Below are 17505 nucleotides of genomic sequence, written 5' to 3' on the forward strand. Positions count from 1 at the left end.
TCCCAGGCTTCAATCTTCCCTTGGTCTCCCTCCATGTCTTTCATTGCCATCCCTCTAGCAATCCACAGCCCAGTCAACATCCTCCATTAACTCTGCAAAAGACAAAACCAGCGAAAGAAAAAGAAACACAATGAACTGCAGATGCAGGAATCTTGAGTGAAACACAGAGTGCTGGAGTAACTCTGGGAGTCAGGCAGCATCTGTGAAAGGAATGGATAAATGAAAATACTTAAGGGTTTTTACTTGCATGATCTTTTCTGTTGTATAGGGTTCATCACGCTAATAAAAAAATATTGCAATGGGATAAAGGAATGCGATGGTGACACACCAAAAAGATTCAATTTAATGTGCTTTTATTGGGAGCTGAATAACTTTTAGACCAAAGTGTTTTCAAGTATTAGGGCATTTTTCTGTAAGATTGGCCAGTAATCTGCAGACAATAATTTGCATTTACTTGCAGACTTACCAAATGCAAGTAAAACATCTTGAAAAGATTCATTCAGGAGAATGGGGTAAGGAAGGAGAGATAGATCAGCCATGATTGAATGGCGGAGTAGACTTGATGGGTGGAATGGCCTAATTGTAATCCTATCACTTAAGACACATGACCATTACTTTAGAGGTGCGTTATGAATGAATGCAAGCTGCTGTTGGTTTGCGCTTCCCTTAGTACTTCACCAAACTCAATAAAATGTAGATAACTAATGAAAACTAGAATAAAATATTTAAAGGTTTTATATAGTTAATAACTGTCGATGCCCTAAACTCGCTGGTTATGGGTAAGAGAATCAGACCCATGTCCACATGGAACTGAAACAATGCAACCTACTCTGGAGTTTAGAAGGATGAAAGGGATTCTTATTGAAACATATAAGATTATTAAGGGTTTGGACACGCTAGAGGCAGGAAACATGTTCCCGATGTTGGGGGAGTCCAGAACCAGGGGCCACAGTTTAAGAATAAGGGAGACGAGGAAACACTTTTTCTCACAGAGAGTTGTGAGTCTGTGGAATTCTCTGTCTCAGAGGGCGGCTCTCTGGATACTTTAAAGAGAGAGCTAGATCGGGCTCTTAATGATAGCGGGGTCAGGGGATACGGGGAGAAGGCAGGAACGGGGTACTGATTGTGGATGATCAGCCATGATCACATTGAATGGCTGTGCTGGCTCGAAGGGCCGAATGTCATACTCCTGCACCTATTGTCTATTGTCTAACTTTGGCACAAGGCAACGAAAATCAACAAACGCCAATGCTGGAACTCTAGAATGAAAAGGACAGATTGTGGAAAACACCGGGATTTGCGGCGCATTCCCCGTTTCACCTTTTTAAATTCCCATTTGCAGTTTTTTCAATTTGTTTCTTCCCAAAAAATTGGGGACACATCACTTTGCACTTTCCCCGCGATTATTATGTCCAGGCACTGTACTGCAGAACTTCTTTGTAACGCAAGTCAATTAGAAGCAAGAGATATTGCTCCATTGTAGTTACCGTTGGGCAGCAACAGTGACAACACAAACCCTTTTCTAAAACAAAAATTAAACGTGAACGCAAGCAGTGAATCCGATTTAGAATGAGGATCAAACGGTAATAACAAGGGGAGGGGGAGATGAAGTGATATTTCAGTCTTACCTCTTGCAGACAGGAGAATGAGCAGGGGAACGGGGAAAAACCAGGCTCGGTCCATGTTAACATGAGTGCACCTGTTGAATGGTACAACATTCAGTGGCAGCGATCGGCTCGGCTCGGCTCCCGCCCGCACAGAGAGAGAGCGAGTGTGTGTTGCTCAGCAGGTAGAGGAAATGAAACTTAGCAAAGCTCTCCGCTCTGCCCTGAATACCTAGGCGTGACCGCAGTGCCTGTGCATTCACCTCTACCTGCACTTCAAGGAACATGTGTCTTTCTTATTTGAAAACACGTGTCTACTGAGGGCAGCGTCCATGCATTTGGACTTTGGTGCGTTAGAGACATGTAGCTTATCAAATCAGTGAGAACATCATATTGACGCGGACAGTGCACGTAGATGAGGAGAAGGAGGAGAGGTGATATTATTACAGGTGTATAACATCTAGAGTGGAATAGATCGGGTAGACGCACAGAGTCTCTTGCCCAGATTAGGAGAAATCGAGGATATGGTTTTAAGGTGAATGGGGAAAGATTTTATAGGAATCCGAGAGGTACCTTTTTTTACACAAAGGGTGATGTGAGAATGGAACGAGCTGCCTGAGGAGGTAGTTGAGGCAGGGACTATCGCAAATTTGAAGAAACTTCTGGACTGGTACATGGATAGGACAGGTTTGGAGGGATACGGGCCAAACGCAGGCAGGTGGGGACTAGTGTAGATGGAACATGTTGGTTGGGGTGGACACGCTGGCTGAAGGGCCTGTTTCCACACTGTATGATATTCTGCTGTTACATTCTGTGTTCATTTGTGGTGGGAGAAGTTATATTCCCCTGTGCCCCTTGAATGTCCAGTTCGATTATTCTAGAACATGTTTTTTAAAAATGCAGATGTTGGAAATCTGCAACAAAAACAGAAAATGTGTGAAATACTCTGTAAATCAGGCAGCATTCGTGAAAAGAGAAAATATCAACATTTCTAGTGCTCGACTAACTGGAACTGGGAAATAGAGAGAGATTCGCATGGGTTATCAGCAGAAGGAATGCAGGGGTGAGGTATGTAGATCAAAGGGTGTTTGTGATAAGAGAGGTTTTATGTGGGCAATTATCAGTTTGTGCTGATAAATATTGTCAATAAGCCATTTGTCCTAAAACAGATCATCACTTTGTTTTGCACATAGAGGCATAGATTAATACAGTGTGGAAACAGGCCCTTCGGCCCAACTCACCCACACTGTCCAACAATGTACTAGGACAGTCGAGGAGGAAGCTGCTGGCTGTGACGGATGTCAGGAGTGGACCTGTAGGAAAGGGACCAGGGTATTACCTCCAGCGCCTTCAGGGTGCCCCAGGGACACAGTGGCGATCGGAGAGGGGAGTGAGACACAGGCAGCTTTTGGAAGCATCACGCACTATATGACACCAAAAGGTGGTTTCGCTGCCATGGATTTTTCCTCCTGACAAGATCACTTTGGTATTTTGTGCTGCGTCACTTGACAAAAGGAACAACATTCCGAAACAAAATTATTGGGTATTTGCCTTTAGGCCTCCAGGCCAGGGCGAATCAGCAGTTGGATTATAACTACAAAATGTTAATAGTAATAGTTTTGTGAATACATTTATCAACTTGTGAGATCACGACAGGCATTTAACGCACCTCAGCTGATTGTATTTTGCTACCTGTTTACTGCATTTAACCAAGACAACCACATTCTTCATTGTTCGTACAGTGATCAAGGCACTGTGTGTGATCAGTCAGAGTATTGAGTATAGAAATTGGGAGGTTCTATTACAGTTGTACGAGACATTGGTGAGGTCACGTTTAGAGTATTGTGTTCAGATTTTTTCACCCTGTTATGGGACAGATGGTGTCAAGCTAGAAAGGATGCAGAGAAAAGTTATGGGGATGTTGCCTGGACTCGAGGGTCTGAGCTATAGGGAGAGGTTGAGCAGGCAAGGATTTTATTCCTTGGAGCACAGGAGGATGAGGGGCGATCTTATAGAGGTGTATAAGATTATGAGAAGAATAGGTAGGGTAAATGCACAGTCTTTTTACCAAGAGTAGGGGAATCAAGAACCAGGCGCACAGGTGAGGGGGGTCAGATTTAATAGGAACCTGAGGGGTTGTTTTTTTATACAAAGGGTGGTAGGTGTATGGAACAAACTGCCAGAGGAGGTATTTGATGCAGGGACTATTGCAACGTTTAAACAGCATTTGGAGAGGTTTGTGACTAGGATACTTTTAGAAGGATATCTGTCAAACGCAGGCAGGTGAGACGAGTATAGTTGGTTGGTATGGGCAAGTTGGGCCAAAGGGCCTGTTGCCATGCTGTATGTCTCTATGACTTGGCACAGTCCATCAAAGGAACAGCACCCCACCATCGAAAGCATCTACAGTACATGGGGTGCTGCCTCACATTGGCAGCTTCTATCTTCAAGGATCCCCAGCATCTGGGACATTCTCTCATGGTAAGAGGCACAGAAGCCTGCAGTCCCACACCACTAGTTTCAGGGACAGTTACTTTCCTACAACCATCATATTCTTGAACCAACTTGCACAACCCTATTCCTACCTCGACAATGCAACGCTACCGACCAATGCCTGCACTACGATGCACTTGTTTTCTAATTGTGTTTTGCACTAAGATCTTGCTTTTTGCAATTTTTTCCTTTTCACTGTTTTATAATATTTATGTTTAATTTATTTGTGTGTGTGTTGCCTGTGTCTAAGTGCCTGTGATGCTGCTGCAAGCAAGTTTTCATTGTACCTGTACCTCCCTGTACTTCTGCAAATGACAATAAACTGGATTTGATACGAAACAGTTGCAGAATAATAATTATACTATCACGTGAAAAATGACCTCTGTTCCAATGCATCATGAACAGATGGGGGCAATATAGTAATGTTTTCCAGATTTATGGACTACATACAGGTGTTGTTTTTCACGGGGGTAAAATTCACTGAAAAACACTGGTTATGATAAAATTGGTGTGTGAAAGCTGTCAACAGGCCTGGTTTCAATGCTGGACAGGGGTCACTTTCAGGTCAGTCAGCGGCCATATTAGCAGAACTGTTCACCTGTTGCTGAGTTGGCAGATTTATTACTGCTGGTATTGTTAATAGTAATGGTTTATTACTGTCACCTGCACCAAGATAATGAAAAATTATTGTTGTGCATCCTGGTGCTTTCTTGCCTTGAGTCGGTGAATATTGGACCAGAAGACACAGGTTTAAGGTGAAGGGGAAAAGATTTAATTGGAATTTGAGGGGTAACTTTTTCACACAAAGGGTGGTGGGTTAATGGAACGAGCTGCCAGAGGAGGTAGTTGAAGCTGGGACTATCCCAACATTTAAGAAACAGTTAGACAGGTACATGGATAGGTTTGGAGGGAGATGGACCAAGTGGGACTTGCGTAGTTGGGGCATTGTTGGCCGGTGTGAGCAAGTTGGGCCGAAGGGGCTGTTTCCACACTGTTTCACTCTATGTCTCTAGGGTCAAATCTTATTATAGAGAGACACAAAACGCTGGAGTAACTCAACGGGTTGGGCAGTATTCATGGAGAACACGGATAGGTGACGTTTTGGGTTGGAACCCTTCTTGACTAATCATACTGTCAAGGGTTGTGCCATGAACAGTGTAGTCACCCCCCCCCCCTCCCCCCCTCCCCTCCCCTTGCTTTTAATCATCCAAACTGCAAATCTGAAATGGTGATGATTTAAAAGGGAATGCTTGCATTCAAGGGCAACCTTGACTCAGCACCAACACTCTTGCTACTGAGTTGGAAGCTATGTGTTCATAGTCAATCCCTACAGGATTTCCCCCTTTACTTGACAACTGCAATTGTTTTCACAATTCTGACAGGGGTGACCAAGCACTATGTGCCTTTATTTTTGTTAACCGGCATGTGCAGTTCCTCGTGTCTCCAGGATAGACACGTTACCTGCCTTTGTGCCTGATAATTTAACTTCAAAAATATAGAAGCTTTCACCCTACCCTTGCTTGGGGTGTAACTATCAGTTCAGCCCTGATTACAATGCTCTGGGAACTATGTACTGTCAATAGACTGGAAAACATAGTGTTGATTTCTTTGGAACAGGTGGATTATTTTCTCTGAAGTACCAGAAATTGAGGGAAAACCTGATAAATTTATGAGAGGCAGAGATAGCGTAGACAGCCAGAATGTTTTTCCCAGGGTATAGATTTAACGTGAGTGGGAATGCACGGGGTAGGTTATTTATACAGAGGGTGCCTGCAACACACTGCCGGGGATGGTGCAGAAGTCAGATATGATAGTGGCATTTCAGGGGCTTTAGATGCGCACATGGACATGCAAGGAATGGAGAGATATGGATCACATGCAGGTTGACATTTGTTTAACTTGGCATCATGTACATTATGGACGTTGTAGGCCGAAGGGCCTGTTCCTGTGCTGTACTGTTCCCATGTCCTATGGAAACCAATTTCATTAGAAATCATCATGCTGTATTGCACGAATCCTATTCTTGCTTGCAGGAATTGTACCAGCTAAAGTTTTACATTATTCTTAAAGTTGTAAATATTAATATTATATAATTTTTGGAAGCCGCGCAGATTAACTTGAAAACAATGAGAATTTAACACGAGTTATTTAAAGATGGTTTCAGAATTTTGCAGTTGTCCTATCTTGAGTCGTAAACATTGTAGGGGCCCTTTAAGAAAATTCTGAACAAAATTGTTGAAGGACTTCCTGAATATAATTCTTGTCTAACCACCTTTTAAAAAATATATATATGTAAAATTGGACAATCCTCTCTCTTCTGTCATGAGGTAGACTGACTCCCCCCACCTCCCCACCGCCAATCCCAATCTTTGCACATCCCCAATCCTGGATTTTCCACTCATCACGTTAATTTCATGTTTCATGCATCTTGTTGAGTATTACGACTGTTGGCAGACCAATTTCCTTCCTGGGATAAATAAAGTTCTATCCTATCATATCAAATCATATCGTGTATGAATGTTATATGTGTGTATGTAAAGAACCAGTAAGCCCCAGTTCGACAAAGTTCAGAACAGACAAAATGATTTAGTTAGAAAAAATACCAACAAAAATATGTTTGAAGTTTTACAGGCGATGAAATTTGGTACTGAGAATCTGAAAAGAATGACCCAATTTATTCTTCACAGATCTCAGTAGACTGTGAAATTATATTTTTAAAGATGTTGGAAAAAACATGATATTTTTTTGTTTCATGTTAACTGCAAAACAACCTGGTATTAGAAGGCTTTGATCTTCTACTTCCTGTTCCCTATCTGCAGAATGGAAGTCTTTGCAGAAAACCAAAAATTTCTGTTGCGTGCAAAAAGGAACCAGGGTTGAATTTGTTGTTTTTCTATGATTCTCGTTTGTTGCAAAACATACTTGGCGAATAAAGTGTGATTCTGATTCTGATTATATATGTGATCTTTTCAGAATTATTCAATTTTGTACTGAAAATTAATACTGAGACTAGTGTGGCTAGGACATGTTGGCCGGTGCGGGCGAGTTGGGCCGAAGGGCCTGTTTCCATACTCTATCACTCTATGGCTCTCAATGACTCTAAATATTCATCATACCTCCCGTACTCTGTACACAATATGTCGCCTGAATTGACTGCATGGGAACATTTTAGCAGAATCTGAACATTGGCTTAGCGTCTAATTTAAGGTGTGTTTTGTGAATCTAATCAGAGCAGCAGGTTTGTTCATTTATCCACGGGTATTTTTCACCATTCAGCAAGATCAAGGGCTGCACTGTACTAATTCAATAGGCCTGTCTTTGCCGCCAATCCATTTATACATTTGGCTGATGGAAATCATTCAGCCACACATTTTAAATTAATGATTGACCAAAGGTTAGTTGTTGCTTGGGCAAGGGTAGTTCCAAATTTATGTGCTCTCTTTGTGAAGTAGTTTATCTTTACTTTCAGATGTGGGAGTATTTTTTTTAATCAGTTCATCTGATTAATCTCATAGCTGTGGGAAACAAGCTTAGTATCTATGATCTGTTCACGTATCCCTTGGAATCCAGGCAACATGTGGGCGGCGCAGCGGTAGAGTTGCTGCCTTGTAGCACTAGCAGTGCAGGAGACACGGGTTCTATCCCGACTCCTGGTGCTGTCTGTACGGAGTTAAGTTTGTACTTTCTCCCCATGACCTATGTGGGTTTTCTCCGACACTCCAGTTCAGTTTCCTCCCACACTCCAAAGACATACAGGTTTGTAGGTAAATTGGCTTGGTATAAGTGTAAATTGTTCCCAGTGTGTGTAGGATAGTGTTAATGTGTGGGGATCGCTGGTGGGCGTGGACTCGTGGGCTGCAGGACCTGTTTCTGTGCTGTATCTCAAAACTAAACTAAACTAAACTAAATCTACATTGTGTACCAACTGTGGTCACAATATCCACCCACAACTTTGGTGTCCATCACCTCCCATACTGTCTCAGGCATGGTTAATCAAGGGCCTTGTTTAGATTTAGCACCATCTTATATTTCTGTCCTCTAGGGACATCTGATATTTCATGTCATTTGGATAATTTTCTGAAAATCAAGTGATTTGAAGGATCTTTGTGTACAGACTCTGAGGCGCAACCGCTGTCCCATGGTGACCCTTACCTCTGGCGCTGACTGTGGGGAGTTTGCACGTTCACCCTGTGAACAGATGGGTTTCCTCCAGGTGCTCCGGTTTCCTCCCACATGCCAACGGCGTGCGGGTTTGTAGATTAATTGGCCTTCGTAACTCACTCCTAGTGTGTAAGGAGTAGATGCAAAAATGGGATAACAGTAAACTAGTATAAAGAAAGACACAAAATGCTGAAGTAACTCAGTAGTTTAGGAAGCATCTCTGGAGAACCAGGAAAGGTGCCTGACCTACTGAATTAATCCAGCACTTTTTGTCTTTCTGTGGTATAAACCAGCAGCTGCAGTTCCTTGTTATTACATAAAACAAATATTACCAGTGATCGATGGTCAGTGTGGGTTCGATGGGCCAAAGGGTCTGTTTCCATGTTGTTTCCATTTTACACATACACCAAGCCAATTAACCTACAAACCTGTATGTCTTGGGAATGTGGGAGGAAACCAAAGATCTCGGAGAAAACCTATGCGGTCACGGGGAGAATGGACAAACTCCGTACAGACAGCACCCGTAGTCAGGATCAAACCCGTGACTCCGGCACTGCAAGCGCTGTAAGGCAGCAACTCTACCGCTGCACCAACTATCGTTTAGAGGGTCAAACTCAATGACTCTCATATTTATTTGTATTGAAATTAATTTACCCCAGATTTGCCTATAAATTTAATTTCTGAATAACCCTTGATAATTTTATGTTTCTATCTTCACCAGGACCCTTGGGCCAAGTATGTTCACAGGGAGAGCGTACAAATTCTGTACAGATGGCACCCGTAGTCTGGATTGAACCCAGGTCTCTGGCACTGTAAGGCAGCAACTCTATCGCTGCGCCACCGTGCCGCCCAACGGGGGCGTTGAGGCCAGGGTCAGATCAACAGTGAATGGCAGGACTGACTTGTGGGATCAATTAGCATTGTCTTGCTCCTGTTTATTCAATTTCTTGTTTCTCGGGGTAAAAGCAGGGTCACACGGCTGTACCGAGGCTTCATGCTTCACCTCTGATTTATCGGATTACAATTATTTAATTTTATCTCTGAAGGGTTTGGGATTGTTTCAGGCATTACCAGACCACTTGACTTGGAGACTTGACTTGAATCTGTGGAATTCATTGCCTTGGCCGTGGAGGCTAAGTGAATGGATATTTTTAAGGTGAAGATTGCCAGATTCTTGAGTAGTACGGGTGCCAGGGGTTATGGGGAGAAGGCAGGAGAATGGGATTGAGAGGGAACGATAGATCAGCCATGATTGAATGGCGGAGTAGACTTGATGGGCCGAATGGCCTAATTCTGCTCCTAGGACTTTTGAATTTATGAATTGAAGTGAGAAGAGTGAAATGACTGTAACTTCTATTGCAAACTCCACACATTTAGGGTTCTAATCACACCAAGATAAAGCGATGATGAATTTAATAAATCTGAATTTGCACCAAAGGGAAAAAAACAATAACTTCTCTCAGGAGGTAAACTACAGCTTATATTGATTTGATAGTTTTTACACATCTGATATGATTGCAAAACAAAGACTTTTCACTGTACCTCGGGGCCAAGGAAAGAGCGTTCACGTCGCGGCCCTGTTTCAACCAATCTTTCCACCACCACGCACAAGAAGCACAAGAAGCGCAAGACAGACACCATTGTGCAGATGCTGAGAAGTGTGTTCAGCTCTGGCTGAACAACTTCTAATCTTGTGTGTGGACTCGATGAGAAGAAGACTGTACCTCGATACATGAAAGGAATAAACCTGACCCTAAAAATTAATCTGTAGCTCATATTGTGCTTGAGTTAGATTTGATTGTCTTTATACATAGTTTTATCTGATCCGAATGGATAGCACACAAAACAAAGGTCTTCACTGTAATTCAGTACACGTGACAATAATAAACGTGAACCTACACATTACCTGACTGACAAAGAAGTTAATTTCCTTAATAGGACTCAGGAATAAATACCACCATTATCACAACATATTTCAGCATTAGGCAATAAATGTGATCTAACCGGCTTTTTGAGAGCACGTTAAAACGCTTTATTCTTACATTTCCTCCAGGACAGCTCTTAAATTCAATGTAGAACATTCCTTCCATACACGCATAATTGCCGCAAACATGGGGCACCTCTCGAGGTGCATGTGATAACAGCTCTAAATTAATCATAGTCAAACAGTTGTAGATTCATACAGCATGGAAACAGGCCCTTCAGCCCAACTCATGAATGCTGGTTTAGTTTAGTTTATTATTGTCACATGTACCGAGGTACAATGAAAAGCTTTTTTTCTGCATGCTGTCCAGTCAAATAAGACTATACATGGTTACAATCAAGCCATCCACTGTGTACAGATAAAGGATAAGGGGTCCAACATTTAATGCAAGTTACCCCAGTTGACTAAGATGCCCCATCCAAGCTAGTCCCATTGCTCACATTGGGCCCAGATCCCTCTAAATTGCCCGTGTGCCATCAGATACGGGGGTGGAAAACGTTACTGCTGCATTCAGTTTTGTGAGTTTAACATTGCTAAAGAGCAGATATATATGTGTTATGGGTACAAATTCAATGTCAAAAGATTGAGAAATGATGTGGACAGATGCAAGATTTATTGCTTCTATTCTGCTCTCAGTATCTTGCTATGTCCCGATGCTTCCTTGTTTTATTGAACCTAATTATTAGTTTGCAAGAAGGAACTGCAGATGCTGGTTTAAATCGAAGATAGACACTAAAAGCTGGAGTAACTCAGCTGGTCAGGCAGCATCTCTGTAGAGAAGGAATGCGTGACATTTCGGGAAGAGACCCTTCTTCAATCTGAAGAAGGGTCTCGTCCCGAAACATCACCCATTCCTTCTCTCCAGAGATGCTGCCTGTCCCGCTGAGTTACTCCAGCATTTTGTGTCTATCTTTAATTGTCAGTTTTATTACTTGTAGCATTGTAAGGATTTGTCCTATTATGGGGGCATTTCTTCTTTTCAAGAGTGAGGCAAATATTCAAGTCTTCCATTTAGCTTCATTATCATATTAGAGAATAGATGTTAATGAATACGCTTTTACATCTGTGACATTTAATAGAGTTTGTAAGAGTGAAGATAGACACTAAAAGCTGGAGTAACTCAGCGGGCCAGCCAGCATCTCTGGAGCAAAAAGATGGGTGACGTTTCGGGTCGGGACCCTTGTATGAAAGCTTATGCAGTTTCAAAAGAGCATCTCTTCTCTATGCCTGAAAGTGTTAATGTCGAAGCAGCCAATGGCCACCAGAAGTATTCAGACTGCACAGATCCTGATGGCAATCTGCCTGAATGGCTGATTTGTTGCTGGTACTGCTCTTTTAGAACTCAATGCTGCAGCCACATCCTTCACTTAATTGTGGATTACTGCACGTGCATTTGCATCAGGAATATCGCCTGTCAGTGCAATTTAAAAGAATCATGAACTATTCTCTGTCTTGTTGCTGATTGCTTTATGTTGGCGGTTGCCTTCATTGCTCTATGGCCATGAACTTGACAGGTTGGGCTCCTGTCTGTGAGGGTTGGTAATGTTTGCCACCTATTACTTGTGGTCATTTTCCATTGCTCTAAGTAGTCAACGTGGAGTAGCGCTGCATCGGAGGGGGAGGATGAAAAGGAAGAGGTAAGAGAGGCTGAGAGAAGGCAGGGTTGACCTAAGTCGAGAGTGGATTCATAAGTTCATAAGTGGTAGGAGCAGAATTATTCAGCCCATCAAGTCTACTCTGCCATCCAATCATGGCTGATCTATCTTCCCCTCTTAACCCCATTCTCCTGCCTTCTCCCCGTAACCCTTGACACCCGTATTAATCAAGAGCAAACAAATGTCTCACAGTAATCGAATCGTGGAGAAATGTAGCAGGGAAACAGACCCGTTGGCCCATTGAGTCTGTACCAACCATTAACCGTCCATTTTGAAAGGACTGGTGGCTTACCCACAGAGCAGAGTTCCAGTTGTGGCCTGCATGTTATCTTGTGGGTATTGCGTGTCATATCTGCTTTACTTTAAAGAGATACAGCGTGGAAACAGGCCCTTCGGCCCACCGAGTCCGCGCCGACCAGCGATCACCCAGCACACTAGCACCATCCTACACACTAGGATAATTTGCAATTTACAGAAGCCAATTAACCTACAAACAATCCAAGTCTATCCCTGGAGATGAAACCCTCTAATCCAGGCAGCATTCTGGTAAACCTCCTCTGCACCCTCTCCAAATCTTCTGCATCATTCCTGTCACTGCACACAATACAGATCTGGCCTAACCAAAGTCCTATAGTGATGCATCATGACTTCTTGACTCTTATATTCAATACCTCCAACAATAGAGGCAAGCATACCATATGTCTTCTTTACCACCCTATCTAGTTGAGCTGACACCTTTAGTGAGCTCTGAATTTGGACTCCAAGATCCCTCTGCACATCAAAGCTGTTGAGAGTCTTGCCATTAACTGTGAAGTTGAACTAAAGGAAATTAATTTCAGTGAAAATAATGGTACCAGAGAAACTAATGGCGTTGAAAGCGACTAAAATCCAGGGTCTGAAGATTGGTACCAAAAGAACTGCATGTGCAGGTTAAAACTGTAGACAGACACAAAATGCTGGAGTAACTCAGTGGGACAGGCAGCACCTCTGGAGAGAAGGAATGGGTGATGTTTTGGGTCGTGTCTGAAGAAGTGTCTCGACCCAAAACGTCACCCAGGAATGGGTGATGTTTCGGGTCGTGACTGAAGAAGGATCCAGCACTTGGTGTCTGTCTACATGTGCAAATGGTGGATACAGTGGTTATCGTTGACCAGTATTCCACACATTATGAAATAGTTCCTGCAGGTGGGAAGCTGTCAAATGTAACTTTGCTATTTGATAAAAGAGGAAAATTGTTTTGGGGCTTTGTCAGTCCAACATCAGTAGTGGGGAAAATATCAGCGAGAATGACCACGGATGCGATGACAGGAAACAGAAACTAGAAAGGTGGAGAATTTGATACCGCAATGGCCCACAGAGGCCTAATCACTGAATGCTTATTTAAGAAGGAGATACATTGATTGAATGATTGGTAATGAGTGAGATTCTCTTGATCTTGACGATCAACTAAAAGTTATAGGTCCTTGCTGAAGTTCATGGGGAAAGATTTTTCTTGAACAACGGGTGGCACGGTGGTACAGCAAATGCAGCGGCGGGGGCCCAGGTTCGATCCCGACTACGGGTACTGTCTGTATGGAGTTTGTACGTTCTCCCTGTGACCTGCGTGGGTTTTCTCCGAGATCTTCGGTTTCCTCCCATACTCCAAAGACGTACAGGTTTGTAGGCTAATTGGCTTGGTAAATGAAAGTTGAAAGATATATGGAAACAGGCCCATTGGCTCATCGCCTGTTGTCATGAATGATGTGGGGAGCCGTCGAGAACAAAGTGGGCCCAGCGGGGTGGGGGGGGGGGGGGGGGGGGGGGCGTTTGCGACCACGTGCGGCCGCAAGCTTGGCTTGCCGCTGCGAACAGACAATGGGACTTTTTGGTGAACTTTTGTAACTTCGCCGGCCAGAAAGGTGATGATACTTGTGAACTGCCTAGGTGAAGTCTGATACATGATTTTACTGGGTTGTATGAAAACACAGCATTTCACTGTGTCTAGGTACATGTGACAATGAAGTATAATTAAATTATTGAATTGAATCATGATTCAGCACTGGCCATGAGTCAGCAATGAGCATTCATTGTGGCCAAATGCCATACACGTGGTCAGAGACAATGAGCCACATCCCACCAATGGCCAAAAACCACAGCCACAATACTTCACAATACGCAGTTCACGTTCGTGTTGGCTGGTGGCACCCTGGTGTTTGCCAGCTTGTCCTGCATGACACAAAGAGTGCAGGCAAGCACCAAGCATCAAGGTTAAATAGTTGCAGTGTTCACATCCGGTGAGATGCTTGTGCAGGTGTGTGGTTTGCAGTAGTGATAAGTGAATGAGGATGAGGTGAACCACATAAATTCATAAGTTCCAGGAGCAGAATTAGGCCATGCAGCCCATCAAGCCTACTCCGCCATTTAATCATGGCTGATCTATCTTTCCCTCTCAACCCCGGTCTCCTGCCTTCTCCCCATAACCTCGGACACCCTTACTAATTAAGAATCTGTCAATCTCCGCCTTAAAAATATTTATGAAATATCTATGGAAATTTGGTTTGTGTTGATTGAAAGAGATTCTTAGTCGACGAGTATTGTGGCTGTGGTTTTCTGGGCAGTGCCCGAGGGCCATTGGTGGGACGTGTTTCATTTACTCTGAACATGTGTATGAGGTGACTGAATGTTTCTCAACATTGCATTCAATTCCTTGGCAGACCTTTAGGGATTGTCCCGGTTAGTTATCCTCAGGCCGACTTAACCACATCCTCGTGAGGGAAGGTGATCAGCCGGAAATAGTTGTGCATGTAGGCACAAATGACGTGGGTAGGAAGAGGGTTTTGCAACATGAATATAAAGAACTAGGTAGGAGGCTGAAAAGCAGGATTTCTAGGGTGGTTATCTCTGTGTTGCTTCCAGTACCTCATGCTAGTGAGGGTAGGAACAGCGAGATAGGGGATGTGTGGCTGAGGAGTTGGTGCAGGGGGCAGGGATTTAGATTTCTAGATCACTGGAATCTCTTCTGGGGCAAGGGTGACCTGTACAAAAGGGACGGGTTGCTCCTTAATTGGAAGGTGACCGACATTCTGGCAGGCAGGTTTGCTAGTGCTACACGGGTTGGTTTAAACTAAACGGTGGGGGGGTGGAGTCAACAATGTGGAAGCGTATCCACGCAATTAACGGGAGAGTGTAGGAAAGACCATGTTTAAACCAACAGAGCAGAGGGATGGGAACCAGGGAGACAGAGGGCCATACAAGGAGGACAGAAGCAAAAGGTAGAAGGGAGATAAGAAAACCGAACCTGAAAGCTTTGTGCCTTAATGCGAGGAGCATTTGAAATAAGGTAGATGAATTGAATGCGCAGTTAGTAGTTAAGGGATATAATATAGTTGGAATTACGGAGACATGGCTCCAGGGTGACCAAGGCTGGGAGCTATACATGCAGGGGTATTCAATATTCAGGAAGGATAGACAGAAAGGAAAAGGAGGTGGGGTGGCATTGGTGGTTAAAGAGGAGATTAATGCAATAACAAGGGGAGACATTAGCTTGGATGCTGTATAATCGGTATGGGTAGAACTGCGAAATAGCCAAGGGCAGAAAGCGCTTGTTGGAGTTGTATACAGACCACCAAACAGCAGGAGGGAGGTTGGGGACAGCATCAAGCAGGAAATTAGGGATGCTTGTAGCAAAGGTAACGGGCGACTTTAATCTACATATAGATTGGGCCAACCAACTTGGTATCAGCACTGAGGAGGAGGATTTCCTGGAATGTTTACGGAATGGGTATTTAAACCAATATGTAGAGGAACCGACTAGAGGGCAGGCCATCCTCGACTGGGTATTGTGTAATGAGGAAGGATTAGTTAGTGATCTCATTGTTCAAGGCCCCTTGGGCAACGGTGACCATAATATGGTGGAATTCTGCATTAGGATGGAGAGTGACACAGTTAATTCAGAGACTAGGGTCCTGAACCTGAATAAAGGAGACTTTAAAGGTATGAGATGGGAATTGGCTAGGATAGACTGGCAAATTATACTTAAAGGGTGACAGTAAAGATATTAATATTTTATTAATAGAGGAAGCACATTATTGCTATTGAGGGAATGCAGCATAGGTTTCCATGTTAATTCCCGGGATGGCGGGACTGACGAATGATGAAAGGATGGGTCGACTGGGCCTTGTATTCACTGGAATTTAGAAGGGTGAGAGGAGATCTTATAGAAACATATACAATTCTTAGAGGATTGGACATGGTAGATGCAGGAAAAATGTTCCCGATGTTGGGGGAGTCCAGAACCAGGGGTCACAGTTTAAGAATAAGGGATAGGCTATTTAGGACTGAGATGAGGAAAAACTTTTTCACCCACAGAGTTATGAATCTATGGAATTCTCTGCGCAGTGGGGGCCAATTCACTGGATGTTTTCAAGAGAGAGTTAGATATAGCTCTTAGGGCTGAGGGAATCAAGGGATATTGGGAAAAAGCTGGAACGGGGTACTGATTTTGGATGATCAGCCATGATCATATTGAATGGCGGTGTTGGCTTGAAGTCAAATGACCTACTCGTGCACCTATTTTCTATGTTTCTATAATCTGACCGCCTTCAGATGGAATGCCTGGAAGGTCCCTTGAGCCTTTTATTAATAGAGCGGCACAGTGGAACAGCGGTAGAGTTGCTGCCTTACAGCGCCAGAGACCCGGGTTTGATCCCGACTACGGGTGCTGTCTGTACGGACTTTGTATGTTCTCCCCATGTCTGCATGGGTTTCCTCTGGGTGCTTCGGTTTCCTCCCACGCTCCAAATACGTACAGGTTTGTAGGCTAATCAGTCAGTACAAATTGTCAAATTGTCCCTCGTGTGTAGGATAGTGTTAGTGTATGGGAAGATGGCTTTTTGGCGTGGAACCGGTGGGCCGAGGGGTCTTTTTCCGTGCTGTATCTCTAAAGTCAAGAGCTCGCCCCTCCTTTCCTCTTCTTCCACCAGACCTTGAAGGCAAGGTTTACTGTGTCCTGTCCTGTATTATTCCCGGGTGTGCACAGGGACAAATTTTGTCTTAAACTGCATCTATCACATCCCAGCTTGCACCTTACCTTTAAAAGCCATTGGCTGTTTTTAATTAGGGAAGGCCAGTGGGTCACCACAGTGTTCCCAGCTGTTACTGTTCAGTCAACAGCACCAACTGAATGCTACTATGAAGGCCTGGATATAGTGGATGTGGACAGGATGTTTCCACAAGTGGGAGAGTAGGACCAGAGCTCATAGCCTCAGAGTTAATGGACGTTCCTTTAAGCCCCTGTCCCACTTAGGAAACCTGAACGGAAACCTCTCGTGACCTTGCGCCCCACCCAATGTTTACGTGAGGTTCCCGGAGGTTTTGGTCACTTTCCCTAATAGTCGAAAATGATTTCTGCGTAGTTGAGGCTTCTACTATGTTCCTGCGATTATTTCAACAAATTCAAAACCGGCCTCGACTAAAAATAGGTTGCTGTTTGGTCGAAGCCAGTGGAGTGGGGTCGCTGTTTACTTTCAGGCAGTCGAAGGCCATCTCCTTCGCTGATCGGCCATTTTGATTGGCTCATTGGAGTTTTCAGCAAAGATCTTATAGGATCTTTGGTTTTCAGGTTCTAGAA

At 43.8% G+C, this 17505-nt stretch overlaps 1 protein-coding gene across 1 annotated transcript in view; it reads right to left on the reverse strand.

Moving 5' to 3' along the window:
• LOC116973171 overlaps window positions 1–1883 on the reverse strand; it is a 36365-nt gene extending 34482 nt beyond the window's left edge. Inside the window, exon 1 of the mRNA XM_033020974.1 lies at window positions 1629–1883. Coding sequence (XP_032876865.1) covers window positions 1629–1683 — 55 coding nt within the window. The 5' untranslated portion in view covers window positions 1684–1883. The remainder of the gene's footprint in view (window positions 1–1628) is intronic.
• Between the last annotated feature and the right edge of the window lie 15622 nt (window positions 1884–17505).

Source organism: Amblyraja radiata, chromosome 5 (assembly GCF_010909765.2).
Source record: "Amblyraja radiata isolate CabotCenter1 chromosome 5, sAmbRad1.1.pri, whole genome shotgun sequence".
NCBI lineage: Eukaryota > Metazoa > Chordata > Chondrichthyes > Rajiformes > Rajidae > Amblyraja > Amblyraja radiata.